This window comes from Centroberyx affinis, unplaced genomic scaffold (assembly GCF_046629955.1).
Source record: "Centroberyx affinis isolate AG114_WGS23_722 - 3 ecotype Tasmania unplaced genomic scaffold, CSIRO-AGI_Caff_v1 ptg004383l_1, whole genome shotgun sequence".
Classification (NCBI taxonomy): domain Eukaryota; kingdom Metazoa; phylum Chordata; class Actinopteri; order Beryciformes; family Berycidae; genus Centroberyx; species Centroberyx affinis.
Window position 1 is genome coordinate 261,131 of NW_027282074.1, and position 22,342 is coordinate 283,472.

Here is a 22,342-nt window from a genome sequence, read left to right on the forward strand (position 1 = left end):
GCTATATTGTTGGCCAAACTGCAGTGTATGGGATTAGGTCAAAATGGGAAATAACATGTGGGGTGCCACAATGCTCGATATTGGGGCTGCTCCTATTCCTCATTTATGTAAATGACATGCCTGGTGCAGTGAATTGCAAGCTTTTATTGTATGCTGATGACTCTGCTCTTCTGGTATCCGGGACAGATGTCAACCAGATTGAAGTCACTCTTAGTAAGGAGTTAGAATGTGTAAGGTTCTGGCTCATAAACAACAAGCTGTCATTGCACTTAGGCGTGCTGCGAGTCTGCAGCTGGATAGTATTGGAACAAAAGGCAGAGGGTGCTGGAACCGCCTTCAGTCACCATGACTCAGCAGAAAGCAGACTACTAAACACAGATTTTCCTCCGATTTCCTCATTTGACTGCTGTCTGCCACCCACAGTGCAACTCCTTGTGTAAACTTAATCTGACCAAGCAGCCTCAGCCTCCTTCAAGCATTACAGCCTGATCCAGCACCAGTAAGTTCCACAGCTGCAGCAAAACAACTCGATCCTTCCCGCTGGATTTCTAGAATCGCAGTAGCTGAGTCTGTGCAGGCTGTTATCATACAAATAGTGAACAATGCAAATTATGAAATCTCCAGATTGCATATGCTGAAAACCGATTGCTTCTTGTAATAGTGTTTTACTTTTGATTTATAATTGTAATAACCTACTGGTTATGGCATTTTTCCATTAAGAAAATGAGCAATCAGCAAGTGATTGAATTATAATCAAATAATGCAGGTGTGTGTATAAGTGATAAATGGGAACATGCTTTCGTTGAATTGATTGACTTTTGGTTTGATTGTGTGTTTTGTCTCTCCTCAGTGCCTCCATACAACATCACCTACTTTGCAGTCAGAGGTGAGTGAAAGATAGCTCTCTCTCCTGAAAGATAGAATATATATATAATTTTAGAAACAAATAAAAATAAAGTTAGCAGATCTCACACTGCCTGGATAAGTGGTGCATGTGACAGCTAATCCTGTCATGTGATTTATACAGGCTGATACATCTATCCAGCTGCCTGATTTATTGAGATGAGATATTGAGAGGTTCTGGTTAAGATTCTCCCAATTCTTTTCATGTTTCTTTGTAAATGCACTGGAAGTGGATGACTTGTGATAATAAACCAGTATTACTAGCCAGAGAACAAACCTACCCTATGTTTCAACATGTAAGCTTTTGTTCTGACAACCTATTCAGTTCCAGTGAGGTGTGCAAACAGCCACGCCTACATAGGTGCCTACTCCATAGAGGCAATGGGCCTCTGGCCCACCCACTTTGAATTCTGTGGTGGCAAGAATGTCTTTTTTCCCCCTGATATTTTTGTCACGGACAACCACAATTTCTGACCACAATAACTAGAATATAATTTTAGAAATAACAGAAGTACTTAAAAATAAGCATACAATAAATTTCATCCTTTTCATCTAGAAATGTCCATAGTCCTGTATATAAGGTACTTTTGTGTCAATATAAAATGCCTATAGCATAATGCGTACTGCAGGCCTAAAGCAGTCTTGGAGAAGTTACACCTTATTAAAAATAACTCGTAAGAGTACTTTACTCTGTTCAAAAACATGAGCTGAAACATGGCTGAGTGCTGCTCTGTTTTTAAAACAGCAAACCAGACTTATTAAGCTGCAGTATTTTTTCTGTTGTTTCTTTTTTTTTATTTGCACTAACAAAATTAAACATGAAAGTAATGTAAAAAAAAAAGTAACTAATAACAGGTAAGAAGTATTGAAAACTAACGCCTTAAACCTGCAATAAGTGATATCAGACCCTATAACCAATCCTGAAACTAATGTGTGCGGATGTGGAGATTTCATTGAGACATAATGATATAAACCAATATCCACACACAGGCCAGCTGTGTTGCTGTTTTCACCTCTTTTCTAAAGCTTGTAGTCAAATTACGCTCCGGAATGAAGCTCCTCTGGGGCCATTCAGTAGCTTTTCGTTTTTTAAAACTAGCTTGCACCTTCCTTGCTGTTTAAAAGCATCCTTTGCTAGGTTTGTCCTCTGGGGCCTCCAGTCCAGCAGCTTTGCTGTGCTTTATTTACAATTGTATTGCGGTTTCTGTCACCTTCTAGTGGTCGGAAAATCACTTATTGCAGCTCTAAGTACCCCCACAGTACCCCAACAGTGGCTTCTATGAGGAAGGGTTATTCTGGACGCTGCAGCTGAGCTAGATCCTCTATACCAGATGCTAAATCAGTTACGGCTCTGTAAATGAAGCAAGCTAACGCTGCGTCTGTCCCAGGCCGCTGTGGAGTCACCAGGATCCTGCTGGCCGACCAGGGCCAGGACTGGAAGGAGAACGTGGTCAACTTTGAGGACTGGCTCAAAGGAGACCTGAAAGCCACATGTGTGAGTTGATCATGGCCTGTTTGTTCCTGTGTTTTATTATTCTGCTTGAAAAATCATATGTGTATACTTTTACCTTCTTTGAATTCAGTTGAGTGAAATACCTAATCCTCTGCATTTACTCCAGGTCTTTGGCCAGTTGCCCAAGTTTGAAGATGGAGATTTGGTCTTAAACCAGTCTAATGCCATTCTTAGACACCTGGCGCGCAAACATGGTAATTTCCCAGATAATATTCCTTACATAAATTGTTACATGTGTCGGGGCTCGGTCAGTATCCATATATTGAAGCACTGAGATGTTTCTGTAGGTCTACTTTGTAGAAGCTGTTTGGGAAATAAGAATAAGGGAAAATTGAATTCTTACATGTAAAAGTATAAAAGCCAGATCCAGGTATGAAAAGCCTTTATTCAGAGTTGGTCTAGTGCAGCTAAGAAAGATGTAGATAAGCTACAGCTACTCCAAAACAAAGCAGCACGTCTTGTTTTGTAAGGCATCAGCAGCAGTAATGTTGTTATCATGCAGAACAGGGTATCCTGCAGGTAGAGGACAGACTGAGTGCTGCCCTTCTCAGATTTCTGAAGAATACCTCAGAGTTAAACTTACCAAACAAGCTTTATCAGCAGTTGACATACAGTCAGAAAGCACATACATACACAACAAGACATGCAACAGCGACATTGCTTATGCTCCCAAAGGCTAAAACTAATAGCATGAAACGGACAGTTATATATAGCGCAATGAAAAGTTGGAATTCTCTTCCACTTGAAATCGCTGAGGAATGCAGTAACATTTTAAATTGAAACTTCAACATTACTTGATTAGTTGATGTCAACTTGATGTATGACAATTTGTGGCGGAAAATTGGTATAGTATAGAAGGTATATTACAATGAAAAATTGAAGTGAACAATCATTATTATTATTATTATTATTATTATTAGTGTTATTTATTTATTTATTTATTTATTTTTTAAATTATTATCTGTTGTAATTGTGTGTGATATTTATGTGTGGAGCCCAGGAAGAAAAATGAATTGCACATCCTAAAGTAGCTGCAAGAAGCCTAAATCATTTTATTTTATTTCTTCCAAATTACATCAAATTTCTAGGCTATAATAATTGTTATTATTATTAACAGCCTAGAAATTTGATCTTACTACTCAAGCATTGGAGGAAACAATGGCCATTTGGTATAATTTGATAATTACTGTTATTTCCAGAAAAACAGGCTAATTGTGGAAAAGGAAACCCACTTGAATTAAAAAGACAAATTTTTCACTTCAAGTATGATTATTATTACCACTAGTAGATTATAGGTTTATATCGCGGGAAATATCACAATAATCACAGTATTAAATCCTTGTTGCATAGACTTAACTAGCCCAACAGCAAGTATTTCAGTTTTTTTTATTTTAAATCTTTCAGATTTGTCAAACAAAAACACAAAATGCACAATACACTTACTTCAATTACTTGGCGCACTCTGAATGTAAATATTTCAGGAAATTTAGGATATTCAGCAAAACTAGACAGCATCAATGAAGTGTATATGTTCAGCTTTCATTTTAGTTTTGTTGACCTGCTGTTTGATTTCAAGTCAGCACTAAAAAGGTACTCTTTTTTTTTTTTTTTTTACTGCCTGTCTTCCCATCCAGGAGCCTATGGGAAGGACACCAGGGAGGCTGCCCTCATTGATATGATGAACGATGGTGTTACAGACCTTCGTTCCAAATATGGGAAGTTGATTTACGAAGAATATGTAAGTCTGAATGCCTAACGTACATACAATCTGTTGCATTATGCACTCTCATTCCAAATATCCTGTTAACCACATCCTTTGAACTCTTAAGTAGGTCTTGCATGGCATGGAGGAGTTCCTGGAAATAAGATATATTAACACTCTGGTAATGCTTCAGTCATGGGATGGGACTGGGACAAAAACTGCATCCCATCCCGTATATTCCTTCTGCAACTAGCACTCTATGCTCAAAACATCCTAGTCTGCTCATACTCATAATATACTTCAAAACAATCCCAGTATCCTCAAAATTGCCTGAATTGTGGTTTTTAAAGTGCCCATTATTAATGTCATTCCTTCATTAAACAACAGAATGAACACTGGAACAATGTGATGGAAACGCATTATTAAATACATTATAACTTAGATCAAAAATCCTGATTTGGTATGTCATTCTGACTGACTATGCTGTCTCTTTTAACAGGAAACTGGCAAAGATGCATACATTAAAGATCTGCCGAACCACTTGTCCAAATTTGAAGCAGTGATGGGCAAAAACAAAACTGGCTTTCTGGTTGGCGACAAGGTAAACAGACTGCTAGTGTTTGGTAAAATGTTGTAGTTTATGGATTAGCCTTTCAGTTCTGTACATTTGTTCTTTTTACCCTTCTACCCTTTTTTGTCCCCCACCAAAAGGGGGACTATGGATCGGTCTCCGTCCGTTAGTTAGTTCGTTTGTTTGTTAGTTTGTTAGTCACACTGTAATGTTGACTTTGTGCCGCTAGGGGGTGGTATTGACAATGAATGGGGACTCAGTGGTAAAGCAGGTCATGCAGTTAAAGTTATCATACAATGTGGGGGACAATGAATGGGGACTTATTGCGTATTGTAGTTCTTATATTTTGTACTGTATTGAGTAAAAACAGGACAATTACAGTTACTACATTTCAAGATATAACTTGTAAGCCTAATTCTGAGGAGAGTAGGCAACAGAAATATGGTCAATCTGTCCTTTCATTGTCCCATACAAAAATGCTTATACAATTTCACTCATATTTCAAGTACACTCAGCAGTCACTGACTGACCCAAGGGTGGAACTACATCACTGGTGGGGGACAACATGTTTACTATTTGCTTGTAGTTTTTAGCATTTTGTGTTGTCCCTTGCACTTTCTATGAGGCTATTTGCAGCAATGGTGGTATACAAATGTGTATTAGGCCTCATTCATTCATTCCACCCTCATTCACTTCATTATAAAATAACTCCTGGAATGCATCACAGATTGATGACATCTAGCAGTGGAATAACTTGAATGTCTATAGATTCTGACAATTCATTTTTATAGATCTTACATTTCACCTTTTATAGGATTCCGTTAATTGGGAATAAACAGTCTATCTACAGCAGAAGACTTGTCACTTGCTGTCTGTCTGTGATCAGTTATTTTGTGTTTCAACATAATGTACAACACAATACAGGTGTAGAAACAGAAAGATATGTCAGTGACAACACCTGTATTGTGTTATACATTATGTTGAAACACAAAATAAGTGATCACAGACAGAGTTATGGGTGACAGAAAGTTGCCTTTTTAACATTGCTGGCAATGGTGAGAACCGAGCTATACCCTGAGGAAGTACGGCAGACATGAAAAACGTGAAAAGGGCCTATTCCTATTTTGAATTGGTTGAAATGATCCCAGTCCTGTTTTGTTCATGTTATTGTGTGGTGTCTCGGTCAGGTTTCGTTCGCGGACTACAGCCTGTTTGAAGTTCTGCTTAACCACTTGGTCCTGAGTCCGTCCTGCCTGGACGCCTTCCCCAGCCTCAAGGGCTTCGTGGAAAAGATGTCGGCACGCCCCAAAATCAAGGCTTTCCTCGACTCCGACGCTTATAAGAAACTACCAATCAACGGCAACGGAAAACAGTGAATCCCTACAAATGTGCATGATTCATGATATAGTCCTTACTTTGTCTATTTAATGTCTTTGTCCATGTTAAAGTTTGCACTTTTGTAATTGTGTACACAATTATGGTAATTCCTTTTTGACAACAACCTTTATTACATCAGTGCACTTAAAGACTTGTATAGATTTATAGAATCAATAAAGGGACGAGGTAATATACACTGACATTGTCTGTTCACTGGCCTTATTTGCATAAACCACATCTTGCAGGCTGTATGGTTATTTTGGTAATGAGAACAGATTATATGTTTGGTGCAAAACCTGTCTGAACCTTGCAGCTCCTCCAAGGTTCATGACTCAAAAATAACCGATGCAAAAAAAATCAGTTACTCTTGGAGAACAGTTTGCAAAGCTGACCAAAACGCCTCGGTTTTTCAAATTAAAATCCATTGTTCTCCAAGAGTAGCTGAACTTTTCATATATATTTCAATTATGTCTACCCTTTTTGTGTGATTTTTATATTCAGAATACATGTAATGTAGTAATGTTTATACTGTATTTGACTTGGCAGTTTTCTTCCATTCTTCTATAAAACCTTGGGCTTACCTTTCACTACATCACCGATCATCAGCTCAAAATATTTAAAGACTTTTTAATGTCACAACTTCCAGAGGTATAAGGCTTTGAATTTATCTGGTTCCTGTATGAAGGAGCCTTTCTTTACCTGGTTAAAGGTGTCATGGTTCTGCCATGGCCTGCCCTTGTGTTTGTGTATTTTCCTTGTTTCTGTGTTTCCTGTCTGCCCTTGTGTCTCCGCCTCCTGGTCTCTCTCTCTTCACTCCCCAGTCCTGCCATTCTCCACCTGTCCACCAGATGTCCTCTGACTTCCCCTCTTCACCTGTTCTCCCCCTCCTGTTTCCTTTCTGTTTTTGTCTTTTGTTCTGCCAGCCTGGTTGTGGTTGTTTTTGGTTAGCCTTTTGTTTGTTTTGCCTTTTGTCTTTGGTTTTTGCCTTAGTTTTGTAAGTTGCCTTGTTTTATCATTAAAGGGTAACTTCGGTATTTTTCAACCTGGACCCTATTTTCCCAACTGCGGGTGTCTAAGTAACTAATGGGGACAACAATTTCTGAAATTGGTCCAGTATTGAGCGAGATCGCTTCAGCCGGCAGCCGCGAAACAGGCTGCGATGTAATCTGACGGGGCAAATGAACCATCAATGTACGTCCACTAAAAGTGCTTGTTTTGTTTTTGCCACTGACAGGCTCAGATTGTTATTATAAGTGTCTGACAACTTTATGGAAAGGACGCTATACAGAAATGAAACGCACTTCCTTACCTTATGCTTGATCCGGTCTGTGTGTAACCAAGTCTCGCTCAAGTCTCGTGAGAGCTTACAGGAAGTGAGTGAGAGTTGGAGAGAGGAGTGCCGGGGGGAGTTTGTTGTGTTGGAGTACAGAAATCGTAGCTCAGTGTTATCTCAAATATTTAAGTCATGGCTGAATATTTAGCTGATTTTGACAACGTGGAAGTGGCCTTTGAATTTGATGGCCGCCCGTATTTATTTGAGCCAGAGTATACGGATGAACAGCTAAAGGCAGAACGGCTCTGGCTAAAGGTAAGGAAGTACGTTTCATTTCTGTATAGAATCTTTTCCATAATGTTGTCAGACACTTATAATAACAATCTGAGCCTGTCAGTGGCAAAAACAAGCACTTTTAGTGGACGGCTGAAGCGATCTCGCTCAATACTGGACCAATTTCAAAAATTGTTGTCCCCATTAGTTACTTAGACACCCGCAGTTGGGAAAATGGGGTCCAGGTTGAAAAATACCGAAGTTACCCTTCAAAGCCTTTTCTTTACCCCTATTCTGAGCTGGTCTTGCGTTTGGGTCCAGCCCCCCTCCTCACACGTAACAAAAGGTTTTATGCCCACCAGCCAAACGGTACGCAGACGTGATAGTGTCCACTATCCAATGGGACAGCCTCTGAGAGACAACATAAGGGTGAACCACGGACACCTGGGCCAAAACAGGACAATTAGTCAGATTGTGCCCTGCCAACTTGGTCCTGTCCAAGTATCAGTTCCCTGGAACTGATTCTTGCAATAAAAATCCAACAGAAATAACAGATATACAACAACATGTGGTTTAAATGCCCCTGTTTCAGTTAACAGCACGTTCTTCCACTTTGTCTTGTTTCGTGTCCCAGTGTTTAATTTTGAACCTTTAGCCATCTAATAGATCTCTCTTCATAGACCTGTTTGGTCTATAGCATTTTCTTTTACCCAATTTCCTGTTTACGAATGATCTTTCAATTAACTTTGGTATGTTGTAATTGAAAATCTTGCAGTCATGAACACTTTTATTTTGAAAAACACAGCGTTTTTCCAAAATATTTTTCATAAACCGCTTTGGCTTAAATGTTAGTGTGTTGTGAAACTAGACCCTCAGGTCTGTAGGTGAACTGTGCAGTGTCCAATCGAGTTGGAACATGTCAGTTTTGCAGTATTGCTATAACTTTGAGGGCCTGCCATGATTTTTTAACCCTTAAAACAGCTTGGGCCTAAATGTTGGTGTGTTGTGAAAGTGTAGGTGTTTTGACATATCTTGTGCAGTAGTAATGAAAGGTGACCTGTGTGTTTAATCTGTGTAGGCTATGACAAATGACAAATCTCTGTTTAAGTAGTAGTAGTAGAAATCTTTATTGTCCCCAATGGGGCAATTCGGTTCACAGCAAGCAGTTGCAATACATCAATAACATCAGAGAAACATAATCACATATCACAAAAACACAGACAATATGACACAATATCAATTTATGCCGACAAGAAAACTGTAGGCCTACATCCTACCCCCAGTATGCATAAGTAGGGGACAGGCCCTTGTTCCACACACCTAACTACAGTGAGCCTACACATTCAATCTGCGGATTGCCTCAGACATAAAAGAGCGCTGGAATCTGTTACTGCTACCTTTAGGGCAGTGGTTCTCAACATGGGGTCCGGGGACCACCAGGGGTCCTTGAGGGGGTTCCAGGGGGTCCCCAGCAACTTCACTGCAAAAAATATTAAGGCAGTTCAACTTAAAAACATAAGTTTCCTTGCTGCCTTAAAATTGTTGACTGAAGTAGTACTGAATAGTTAGGTCAAAGATCATTAGTTAGTTCTAATGTAGAAATGCTAACTGAGTGAACTTAAGACAATAAGTTCAATCAACAAATGTCTAGTCATGCTGATTCGTGTTTCCAAGTTGAATGCATAATTGATTAACTAAAATCCAGTGTTATTTATTTATTCACAAGGTTTGCTAGGTTTAAGTTCCTCTTGTATCACATGATTAATACACAGTTCAGCATATAGTATGCAGCTGCAATACACTTACTTGTAGTGGATTGTACTTGCCATGTGCATCAGAGAGATACTTACTTGATTGTGAATTCCCAGATACATAGCTCAATTTCTGATTAAAAAAAAACATGATAAAATCTACTATCTATATCTTATCTATGATTCACCAAACATACATACATAACAAGTCTCTATCCTGTAACTTCATTCAAACCAGAAGAAGGAAGAGTTTCTGGAGAGCTAAACCGAATGCAATGCATACTGGGAAGTCTGCTAATAAACTAACAATATTGAGTTTAGTGAATGCTTTATAAGGTGTTCTTTCAACTCATAATTTTAAGTCACAAGATTTGAACTCATGATTTTAAGTTATGAAGCTCATAACTAGCACTTTTAAGTTGAAATTGACAAACAGATCTATATACATAGTGTTAATGGATAAAGATGAGTTGATTTCACTAAATTGCACTATGAGTTTTTACAGTGTTGATGAAATGTTAAATTTCAGCATTATTTCATTTACAAGCAGTTAACACAATTATAGAATGTAGAAGAATTACTATTTTGATCATAGTTTCACTGTTATTTCTCATCTCATCAAATGGGGGACCGTGCCTCTAATGTGGACTAAATTAGGGGTCCATTGTATGAAAAAGGTAGAGAATCACTGCTTTAGGCCTGAACCTCCGCCCAGAGAGAAGAAGGGAAAACTCAGAGAAAAGAGGGTGCAGGGGCTCCTGAAGAACATCCTGAGCTTTCTTAATAACTCTCTTCTGATATAATTAAGATCACTGAGGTCAGTGCCAGTGATTTTAGAACACAACTTCACAATTCCTCTTACCAGGTTCTTTTCTCTCTGATTTAGATTACCGAACCAGCAGATGAGCGCAACAGTTAAGAATAGACTCAATGCAGGATGAATAGAACATTTTCATAAGAGACTTCTCCACATTAAAATTACGGAGCTTCCTTAAAAAGAATAAATGTTGCTGACCTTTATTTACAATTGCCTTCATATTAGGCTCAAAGCATAAATCATCTAAAATTGTCCCCTGGTATTTATACTGCTTTACCACCTCTACCTGCTCACCATTAATAAGGGTAGGTGGACCTGTACCTATATAGACTACTCAGAGTCGCAGCCCTGAAGCAAATAACTAGGAATTGGCTAAAACCAACTTATAGAGTTAGAAATGAAGAGACAGAGTATAAAAGACATTGGTTTAAGTGGATGAGATATGAGGCCATCAATTAATTTATGAAATTACTTAAACTCAGATTAACAAAAGAATTTACAAAAGGACAGAAGCAGATCTTGGGAAAACAAATAATCATATAGACATACTCAGTGAACACATCTTAGAGGAAGAGTAGACACACACACATACACTCTTTTTTTTCGTTTGTTTGTCCCGGTTATCTTTAGTTAGTATAATTAACAACCTTTTTAGTTAATTTATATGAGTGAGTGTAGGTATATCCGTATGTGTGTATGAAGCATGTATGCATGTGTATGGTATGGATGAATATGTAATTTCTCTTGGGGTTTTTTTTTTTTTTTGGGGGGGGGGGGGTTCTTCTGTTTGTATCACCGGGTGTATAAAATACAAAAAATGAGAAAAAATAATAATAATAATAATAATAATGAAAATATACTGGACATTTTGTGGTTGTACTGATTTATGAATTAATTGCAATAAAGGTATGAAAAAAATAAGAAAGAAATAAGGGTAGGTGGGGCCAATGGCCATTTCTTTGGTCTTAGACACATTGAGTTTAAGAAAAGATTCGTTACACCAGTGTGCAAACTCATTAACAATTGGGCTATGGCAGGTCTCACCATCCTTTAGAAGGCTCAGTTCAACAGAATCATCTGCAAATTTAATAACATATCTGGACTCATGGTGGCTCACACAGTCATTGGTGTACAACACAAATAGCAGGGGTGAGAGGACACACCCTTGTGGCGAACCAGTATTCAATTCAATTCAATTCAATTCAGTTCAATTCAATTCAATTCAATTCAATTCAATTCAATTCAATTCAATTCAATTCAATTCAATTCAATTCAATTCAACTCAATTCAATTCAATTCAATTCATTGTCATTATACCAGTCCAGTATAACAAAAAGTCTTGTTTGCCAGTCTCTCTAGTGCAACATAAAAACATAAAAACATAGTGCAGACACAGTAAGAGACACACTTTCAAGACAGTTTTAGACATAAAATACAAAAACAAAATAAGTAAATAAGAATAAGAATAGAAAAGAATTAGAATTAAAGTCATGTATAAAGAGTGCAGGTCGTCATTGGTAGCATTACGTCGTGGGTAATATTACATAGTCACCATGAAAAGTATTGCACAGTGCCATTCAAAATTCCCATTATTGCACAATCCGTGACCATAGTCAGGCTTGTAATCAGTGTGTGGGGTGGGTGGGGGTGGGGGTCACTAGCTTAGGTTAGCTTAGCTTAGTAGAAGATTTAAGAGCACCAGAGAGGGCCCCATTCTCTCACCCTCTGAGAACGGTCAGTTACGAAGTCCACAAGCCACCAAACAATATTAAAATCCAAATCAAAATTACATATGAGCCTTTGTGCAAGAATATGGGGTTGAATACAATTAAAGGCAGAAGAGAAGTCAATAAAAAGCAACCTAGCATGGGTCTTAGTGCCTTCCAGGTGTTGTAGAGGGGATTAGAACAGTTATTATCGTAGAAAAACATTGTAGGCCTATATATTGTATAGTTGCATTTTGTTGCTTAATTATAATTCTTTTGTGCAAAAACAAGTTTTTAGTCAGTATTTGAATGTCGTGGATTTTAAGATTACGCTTTTATCCTGAAAAAACCCCAAAACGTTTGGGCATTTAGCCTTCAAAATAAATGCGCAATATTTTAAACATGTATAAATACTGTTTTAAACCAATTATTTTGTATTTAATCATCAAATTCAATAAGTGAGCACCCATATTAATGTTTGATGTCAAAATAATAATGAAAAAAGCCATAAGATGTGCTGCATATATTACTTTCTGATATTTCTGACTGTAGTAGTAGTCTATGAGGAGTGTTTTGACATAACTTGTGCAGTTACAATGAAAGGTGACCTGTGTAGTGTTTATATCTGTGTAGCCTATGTAGTCCAAAAATGCCAAATCTCTGTTTAAATGTAGAGGGGAACTTTCAACTAAATGATTACAACAATTCTTATCATGGAAAAACATTGTAGAGATTGTATAGTCGTATTTTGTTGCTTAATTACTTGTTTTTTTGGAACACAGCCCGGTTCCAGCACCCTCAGCCTTCTGTTCCGCCCATAGGTATCTCTGGAACCGCCTTCAGTCACCATGACTCAGCAGAAAGCAGACTACTACCGGAGCCTTTTTTCCAGTTTGCTCACTTGACTGCTGTCTGCCACCCACAGCGGAGCTCCTTACATACATTTACATAATCCGACCAACTCTAGTAGACCCAGCTTCCTGCAAGCATTCCTGCCTGATCCAGCACTAGTAAGTTCCACAGCTGCAGCAAAACAACTCGATCCTTTCCATCGGATTTCTAGAATCGCAGTAGCTGAGTCTGTGCAGGCTGTTATCATGCAAATAGTAAATAATGCAAATTATAAAATCTGCAGATTGCATATAGTGAAAACAGATTGCTTATGTAATGTTGCCAGTGAATAGTGGCGCGTTTTACCTTTGATTTATAATTGTGATAACCTACTGGTTATGTCATTTTAAGAAAATGAGCGAGTGATTGAATTGATTTACAATCGGCAAGTGATTAAGTGAATTTACTATCAAACTAGAAGGGCACTCGGAGAGCGCAGACCTCCGCCAAGGTTCGTGCTATTATTGTTGCTTGTTCGTGAGTCGGATCCGGATCCGCTCCAAAATTGTATGGGTTCTTCCTTGGCCCATGCTACACCCTTCCACGAAGTTTCATGAAAGTCGGCCCAGTAGTTTTTCCGTAATCCTGCTAAAAGACAAACGGCACCGAAAACATAACCTCCTTGGCGGAGGTAATAATGCAGGTGTGTGTGTAAGTGATAAATGGGAACATGCTTTCGTTGAATTGATTGATTTTTGGTTTGTGTTTTGTCTCTCCTCAGTGCCTCCATACACCATCACCTACTTTGCAGTCAGAGGTGAGTGAAAGACAGTCCACTCTCCTGAAAGATAGAATTTTTTTTTTTATTAGAAACAAATAAAAATAAACTCCTCTTCTAATGCAGCCAGTCAGCAGATCTCACACTGCCTGGATAAGTGGTGCACATGACAGCTAAACCTGTCATGTGACTAATACAGTCTGATATACATATCTATCCATCTGCCTGGTTTATTGAGATATGGAGAGGTTCTGATTAAGATTCTTCCAATTCTTTTCATGTTTCTTGGTAAATGCACTATAATAACAGAGTTTGAATAGATTACGTTGGAGGAATGGCAGGATAAATCTGTCATCGCAGGACAGCAAAGTCCAAACAGATTGTAATTATGCGACAAGCCAAGAGCCACTTGAAATGAACATGCACATTACCCAAAACCTATGAATTTATTCAAACTTCACAACAAATGGATTGACTTAGTGTGGATGACATAATGTGATAACAAACCAGTATAGCCAGAATAAACCTATCCTATGTTACAACATGTAACTTTTTGTTCTGACAGCCTGTTCAGTTCCACTGAGATGTGCCACAGCCCTATTACAGCTCTTCATGTTACCGTTAGGTGATATATTACACTTGATTCATGGGCCAAAGATTAACCGGAGCTGTAAAACATCTTATTTATTAATCCATTTTGGACGCGTCCAAAAAAAAAAATTCAGACATTATCTACTCACCCCCATGCCAAAAGTACCTTGTCTACAGGACTATGGACATTTCTAGATGAAAAGGCAGGATGAAAAAAATCAACCACTGAAATGTTCCAGATTAGAGCTGAACAATTAATGAAAAAAAAAATTGCAATATGAACTATTACAATTTCCAAATCACAGAGTCCAAATCGCAATTTCCAAATCTGTGATTTAGAAATTGCATAGTTCATTTTGTAATTTTTTTTTTTGAGTGGTTGATTTTTTTCATCCTGCCTTTTCATCTAGAAATGTCCATAGTCCTGTAGACAAGGTACTTTTGTGTCAATATGAAATACCTATAGCATAATGCATATGATAGATAATCAGGCAAGTCAGTGTAAAGTGTAAAAATGCATAAAACATAATGCATACTGATATTACTGCAGGTCTAAAGCAGTGTTGGGGAAAGTTACTTTTAAAAGTAATTGAAACAAAGGAAACATGAAAGAAAAATAAAAGTAATGACATTGTAATATTAAAAAAAGTAACTAATAACAGGTTAGAAGTATTGAAAACTAACGCCTTAAAGCAATATTCCACATAGTTTTAACATGGGGGTTATTTGGCACTTGACCACCATGAAAACCAGAATATAAACTACTCACCAAGATCAGATGCAGCTGGACGAGTTTGTAGTGTTAGGATTTTTACTTCCCATTCATTTGAATGAAAACTGACATTTAACAAGTTTGTGAACAGATTCAACAACAGATCCCGATTTTAAGACAATAAAGCAGTAACTGGTCAGTTGTCATTTTGTATTTCTATTCTTGGTTTACACTCAAATTTGTAAACATTGCACAAAAAGTTCAGAACTTTGTGTTTGGTAGATTATTTCTCTGTTGTAACAATGCTTCTTGGCAATACATTTTATACCGTTGGAAAGCCTGTTTATTTCCCTTTTAAATTGGCCTCATTTGTAAGGAACATGCATTTGTGGGATGAGCAGCACAGCTGAGTATGTGGGTTGCACTCATGTAAAATTTGCCAAATCTTCTCTGCCAATGCCAAACAGCTTATTCTGCTGTTGCTATTGACTCTTGTTTGGTGTTGTTTGGTGGATTGGATGATTGAAGTCTAACATTAACAAGGAAGAAACAAGACATATTGGCAATTTTACAATTTATTCATTTAACAAACAGTCAGGAGCCTCAGTAGCGTGTGGAAGAACCATACACAGCCACAACAGCCTGGCACCTCCTCCTCATGCTGGTCACCAGCCTGGTCACACACTGCTGTGGGATGGCATTCCACTCCTCAACCAGGATTTGTTGCAAGTCAGCCAACGTGGTTGTGTTGGTCACTCTAGCACGAACAGCACGCCCAAGCTGATCCCATAAGTGTTCAATTGGGTTGAGGTCAGGACTGTTGGCAGGCCATTCCATTCTCTCTACTCCCAAATTCTGGAGGTAGTCTCTGATAAACCCCGCTCTGTGGGGGCAAGCGTTGTCATCTTGGAGGATGGAGTTCGGTCCCAGACTGTGGAGATATGGGATCGCCACTGGTTGCGGAATCTCATCTCGATATCTCTCTGCATTGAGATTGCCTCCAATGATGACAAGCCTCGTTTTTCCAGTGATGGAGATGCCGCCCCACACCATCACACTGCCTCCACCAAAAGGTGTTACTCTATCGGTGCAGCAATCAGCATAGCGTTCTCCCCGTCTTCTCCACACTTTGACCCTACGATCCAACTTCCGTAGGCAGAATCTGGACTCATCGCTGAACATAACGTTCCTCCACATGTTCAGGTTCCAGTGCAGGTGTTGCCGACACCAGCACAAACGGGCCTGATGGTGAAGGGCGGTCATGGCAGGCCTCCTGGCAGCCCCATGAGCCCGGAGATTGGCTGCGTGCGGTCTGTTCCGGATCGTCTGGGCCGAGAGCCGTGTGCCATATCGTCCTGCAAACCTTGACTGCAAATCTGTAGATCTGCTGAAAGGGTGAGGAACAGGTCTTCTTGGGGTGTCGTCTTCTTGGGACGCCCACTTCGCAGTCTGTCTCTGACATCCCCCGTTTCATGAAACTTGGCCTTCAGTTTGGAGATGGTACTATGGCTCACTCCAAATAATGCCGCAACTTGCTTTTGTGGAACACCAGCTTGAAGTCGCCCTATCGCACAGGCCTTATCAAGATCAGACAAACGTGGCATGCCGATTCTTGGAGCAGACACCAATTGACCACGGTAGCAGGGCCCATGCTCACAGGTGCTGCCAATCAGGTACCTGATTGTCAGCACCTGGGGGTACCGGAAGCTCAAAACAAGAGTCAATAGCAACAGCAGAGTAAGCTGTTTGGCATTGGCAGAGAAGATTTGGCAAATTTTTCATGAGCGCAACCCACATACTCAGCTGTGCTGCTCATCCCACAAATGCATGTTCCTTACAAATGGGGCACCATTTAAAAGGGAAATAAACAGGCTTTCCAACGGTATAAAATGTATTGCCAAGAAGCATTGTTACAACAGAGAAATAATCTACCAAACACAAATTTCCGAACTTTTTGTTTGATGTTTATTTAAAAATAAAAGTAGATCCGGTCTCCCAAACAGGAACTATCTCTCCTAAATGGTATCCCTCCGCTATGTGCTCATCTATCAATAAAAATGCTATTTGGTGAAATGACGTTGTAAAAAGTTTGACCAAACGCCAATTGAAAATCACAGTAGCGGGATCTGTTGTTGAATTTGTTCACGAATGTGTTAAATCAGTCTGTTAAGTCAGTTTTCAGGATATTTTCGTGGCTCACTCAAACACTACAAATGCTACAAACTAGTTTAGGATAGATAGTTCCTGTTAGGTAATCTGACTACCCCATGACAAAGGGTCATTCTGGACGCTGCAGTCATATCCAGTCAACCAGGCTAAGTTGAGCTAGATCCTCTATACCAGATGCTAAATCAGTTACGGCCCTGTAAATGAAGCAAGCTAACGCTGCGTCTGTCCCAGGCCGCTGTGGAGCCACCAGGATCCTGCTGGCCGACCAGGGCCAGGACTGGAAGGAGATCGTGGTCAACTTTGAGGACTGGCACAAAGGAGACCTGAAAGCCACATGTGTGAGTTGATCATGGCCTCTTTGTATTTGTTCTTGTGTTCTATTGCTCTGCTTGCAAATTCATACGTGTATACTTTCGGCTTCTTTGAATTCAGTTGAGTGAAATATCTAATCTTCTGCATTTACTCCAGGTCTTTGGCCAGCTGCCCAAGTTTGAAGATGGAGATTTGATCTTATACCAGTCTAATGCCATTCTTAGACACCTGGGGCGCAATCATGGTAATTTCCCCTATAATATTCCTTACATAAATTGTTGCATGTGTCGGGGCTCGGTCAGTATCCATATATTCTGCAGGTCTACTTTGTAGAAGAAGAGGAGTGTCATTTGGAAAGCATATTAATCTCAATTAAATTCAATTTCTGAGATTTAACTAAATGCATAGATTATTTTGTACAGGAAAAACTTGTGCAAGGTTCCCCTTCCTCTCAAGAGCAAATGTTGCACATCCTAAAGTAGCTGCAAGAAGCCTGAATCAGCAACATCTCGGACATGCCTGTATTTCTAACCAATATACTCACCTGCCGGAGTGGCACTTAAAGTAACAGTTCACCCCAAAATGTAAATTCTGTAAAAAAAACAAAACAAAAACAAGCTTTCTCTCAATAGTTGTGTTCTATTTGGATAGGAACTACTTTTTCTCAAAGACACACTACCTTCTAAGCCGGTGTAAGCTTACACAAGAGCCAGAAGAAACCAAAAATAACTGCTGGTAGTGAAGTTCTGGTTTCTACTAATAGGGATCATGATGGGACCTTTGGGCCCAGGGTTCAAAACACCGAACTACCCCTTTAAGTTGGAGGAGAGGAGATAGTGTGAACTATTCCTTTAATAACAAAGGGTTCTGAACACAGATGTACAGTATATTATAAGAATATTATATTGAGATCTGTGTGTATGTGATTTTTTTCATGTAGGACTTTTTGTTTTTTAGGAAACCGTTGCAATAGCTTGAAGCATCTCATTCAGAACGACTCTTGGTTCAATTTCTATTGGCTCATGAATTTTCATCCATTGAATATGAATGGCCAAACTACAATTTTGGTATTAAATCCTTGTTGCATACACTGAACTTTAAGTATTTTAGTTTTTTGTTTTTTTAAATCTTTTTTTTTTTTACTGCCTGTCTTCCCATCCAGGAGCCTATGGGAAGGACGCCAGGGAGGCCGCCCTCATTGATATGATGAACGATGGTGTTGAGGACCTTCGTCTCAAATATGCGAAGTTGATTTACCAAGAATATGTAAGTCTGAATGCCTAATGTACATACAGTCTGTTACAAAACCTGCATCCCATACCGCATATTCCTTCTGCAACTAGCACTCTATGCTCAAAAACATCCTAGTCTGCTCATATTCATAATAAAAAATATAACCTAGATGAAAAATCCCAATTTTGAATATCATTCTTATGGAAGCCGAGAACGGCCGTGCTTGCAATTATTTTTTTTAATGCCGTTATGTCGAGATCACAAGTTAATTATTTCATTATCTCGAGATAACAAAGCTCGTTTTCTCGAGATAACGAGTTAATTATCTCGTTATCTCGAGAAAACAAAAGTCGTTTTCTCGAGATAACAAGATAATTTATCATGAGAAAACGACTTTCGTTTTCTCGAGATCACGGGATAATATGGAGAACTCGAAAGAGTGTCTGGTTCATTTGATCACGCCTGATTTCAGCCTTCAAAATCACTGTTATGACTGTCGGGGAGGATTCATAACTGAACAGGAAGCATAAATGTGTAGTTTTGTTTGCTGCAGTTACATTTCCAGCTTAAAAATCAGTTGCTACAGTTGTCAAGATGCCCTATGCATGCTGGCATGGCACTCCTGATCTCTGATAAACATTATAAGTAATAGGAGGAAACAACATTTTGTTTTCTCGTGATAACGGGTTGATTATCTCGTTATCTCGAGATAACAAAACTCGTTTTCTCGAGATAACGAGATAATTAACTCGTGATCTCGAGATAACGGCATTAAAAAAATAATCGTAAGCACGGCCATTCTCGGCTTCCGTACATTCTGACTGACTATGCTGTCTCTTTTAACAGGAAACTGGCAAAGATGCATACATTAAAGATCTGCCGAACCACTTGTCCAAATTTGAAGCGGTGATGGCCAAAAACAAAGCTGGCTTTCTGGTTGGCAACAAGGTAAACAGACTGCTAGTGTTTGGTAAAATGTTGTAGTTTATGGATTAGCCTTTCAGTTCAGTACATTTGTTCTTTTTATGGTGGTATACAAATGTGTATTAGGCCTCATTCATTCATTCCGCCCTCATTCACTTCATTACAAAATAACTTCTGGAATGCATCACAGATTAATGAAAGTGTTATGTAAAATGTTGTAGTTTTAGCAGGATTTTTCCCCTTGGAATTAGCATAAAGTTATCCAAAAATGATCCTACTCAATCATTACTAGCCCATTGGTAGTCTGTGACAATGTGTGTGTTTGCAGAGAGTCGGCCTTCTGCCTGCATTTTCGTATTTCTGAATATTCTGGACGTTTCTGGGCGTGTGCACGACTGCAACCAAAACCACTGCAGCAGAATCCTTTTATATCTAAAAGCTATGGCTATGGTAGGGATGCCGAACTGGAGTTCTGCTCAGAGCTAGGCCCCATCCCAAACCGGCCCCTACCCACTACCACTTCACCACCAAGTGTCACTCCCAAGGAGGGTAGAAATAAACTGACAAACTATGGGACGCCCTCCCCACTCTACCGGAAGAATCGCAGCAGTCATCACCATGGCAACCGATAGACGCCATGCTCGCGCGGCTCTTTTGCTGTTTCAACGATAACGGGTTGCAACTGTCACTGGAAGCAATAAACACATAACATCCAAAACCATGAGAATTAAAGGATAAGGCTGGTGTTTTTTAAATAACAAATTCAGCAATTAATTTGTTTTGTCAGCAAGTCTCAAAAGTGTTGTCACTGACATATCTAATCATTTTTCTTTTTTTATAGTTGCGCAGTCGTCTGATAACAGAAACAGGAAGATATGTCAGTGACAACGCCTGTATTGTGTTATACATTATGTTGAAATACAAAATAAGTGATCACAGACAGAGTTATGGGTGACAGAAAGTTGGATTTTTAACATTGCTGGCAATGGTGAGAACCGAGCTATACCTTGCGGAAGTACGGCAGCCATGTTTGTGAAAAGGGCCTATTCCTATTTTGAATTGGTTGAAATGATCCCAGTCCTGTTTTGTTCATGTTATTGTGTGGTGTCTCGGTCAGGTTTCGTTCGCGGACTACAGCCTGTTTGAAGTTCTGCTCAACCACTTGGTCCTGAGTCCGTCCTGCCTGGACGCCTTCCCCAGCCTCAAGGGCTTCGTGGAAAAGATGTCGGCGCGCCCCAAAATCAAGGCCTTCCTCAACTCCGACGCTTATAAGAAACTACCGATCAACGGCAACGGAAAACAGTGAATCCCTACAAATGTTCATGATTCATGATAGAGTTCTTACTTTGTCTATTTAATGTCTTTGTCCATGTTAAAGTTTGCACTTTTTAATTGTGTGGACAATTGTGGTAATTCCTATTTGACAACAACCTTTATTACATCAATGCACTTAAAGACTTGTTTAGATTTATAGAATCAATAAAGGGACGAGGTAATATACACTGACATTGTCTGTTCACTGGTCTTATTTGCATAAAACCACATCTTGCAGGCTGTATAGTTATTTTGGTAATGAGAACAGATTATATCTTTGGTGCAAAACCTGTCTGAACCTTGCAGCTCCTCCAAGGTTCATGACTCAAAAATAACCGATGCAAAAAAAATCAGTTACTCTTGGAGAACAATTTGCAAAGCTGACCAAAACGCCTCGGTTTTTCATATTAAAATCCATTGTTCTCCAAGAGTAGCTGAACTTTTCATATATATTTCAGTTATGTCTACCCTTTTTGTGTGATTTTTATATTCAGAATACATGTAATGTAGTAATGTTTATACTGTATTTGACTTGGCAGTTTTCTTCCATTCTTCTATAAAACGTTGGGCTTACCTTTCACTACATCACCTCAAAATATTTAAAGACTTTTTAATGTCACAACTTCCAGAGGTATAAGGCTTTGAATTTATCTGGTTCCTGTATGAAGGAGCCTTTCTTTACCTGCTTAAAGGTTTTCTGGGGTTTTATAACTTCTCGCTACAGAGTGAACGAAGATTACATAGGTAATCATGCTTATGTGACCCGATTGCGTCACTGTTCAATGTTTGATATCACTCTGCGGCGGAGGGATATACGTTTGAGGCAAGGATTTTACAATTCAATACTGTGCGTACTGGGCCGACCCTATAAAGGCCCCTCCCGCACATACGCACCCGCTATAAACATTTTCGAGGCACCTCAAACACCACAAGAGGATTGGAGTGATCCAATCGCGTCACATAACTGTGGTTACCTACGTAACCTTTGTTATGTTTCCCTCAATTGGATCACTCCAATGTTTGGTATACCAATATTCGATTCATCTGGTGGTTGAGGTGAGGAGCCAGCCGCAGCCAAGTCGACAGCAGAAGGCTGTTTAGGGCCTATGTCGAACCAACAGCAGACACCCCCTCATGCATAGCAGGGGAGCTGTCTAGAACAGCTGACTCTACTAAGTTGGTTGGAGCCACGTTCACCTTATAGAACCAAGCAATGGTGCTAGATGAGGCCCAGCTAGCTGCTGCACACACCTCAGAGAGAGGAACTCCTCACAGAAGAGCCCTTGATGTGGCCATCCCCCTGGTAGAATGTGCCAGAACTCCATCCGGCTCATGCCTACCAGCCAAACGGTACGCAGACTTGATAGTGTCCACTATCCAATGGGACAGCCTCTGTTTCGACAAACCTGAACCCGGTTCCGCTCCCCATCGCATCCCCAGCTGGCCAGTCTTGCGTGTCGCTTGTGTGCTACTCACATAAGCCCCCAAAGCCCTATCAGGGCATAGGGTTCTGAAGGCCAACTCCTGCCCCACTGCAGAAGCAGGAGGAAAGTACCAGAGGTGGGACCAAGTCATTGTTTAGCAAGTCACAA

General features: G+C 39.5%; 2 protein-coding genes across 3 annotated transcripts; both read left to right on the top strand.

The window, feature by feature from the left end:
• Positions 1 to 361: 361 nt before the first annotated feature.
• LOC139664853 (glutathione S-transferase P-like) lies at positions 362 to 20,942 on the top strand. 2 transcript variants are annotated; one of them, XM_071543829.1, is made up of 7 exons: positions 362 to 499; positions 13,499 to 13,534; positions 17,199 to 17,305; positions 17,436 to 17,523; positions 18,442 to 18,545; positions 19,359 to 19,460; positions 20,554 to 20,942. In XM_071543829.1, coding segments are annotated over exons 1-7 (627 nt in total). In that variant the 5' UTR covers positions 362 to 498; the 3' UTR covers positions 20,743 to 20,942. The 2 variants fall into 2 exon arrangements, with proteins under 2 accessions (XP_071399930.1, XP_071399929.1); XM_071543828.1 differs by lacking the exon at positions 362 to 499 and adding an exon at positions 12,795 to 12,896.
• Positions 397 to 6,268, top strand: LOC139664852 (glutathione S-transferase P-like). Its single transcript, XM_071543827.1, has 7 exons — positions 397 to 499; positions 851 to 886; positions 2,292 to 2,398; positions 2,523 to 2,610; positions 4,051 to 4,154; positions 4,618 to 4,719; positions 5,877 to 6,268. Coding segments are annotated over exons 1-7 (627 nt in total). The 5' UTR covers positions 397 to 498; the 3' UTR covers positions 6,066 to 6,268.
• Positions 20,943 to 22,342: the final 1,400 nt, after the last annotated feature.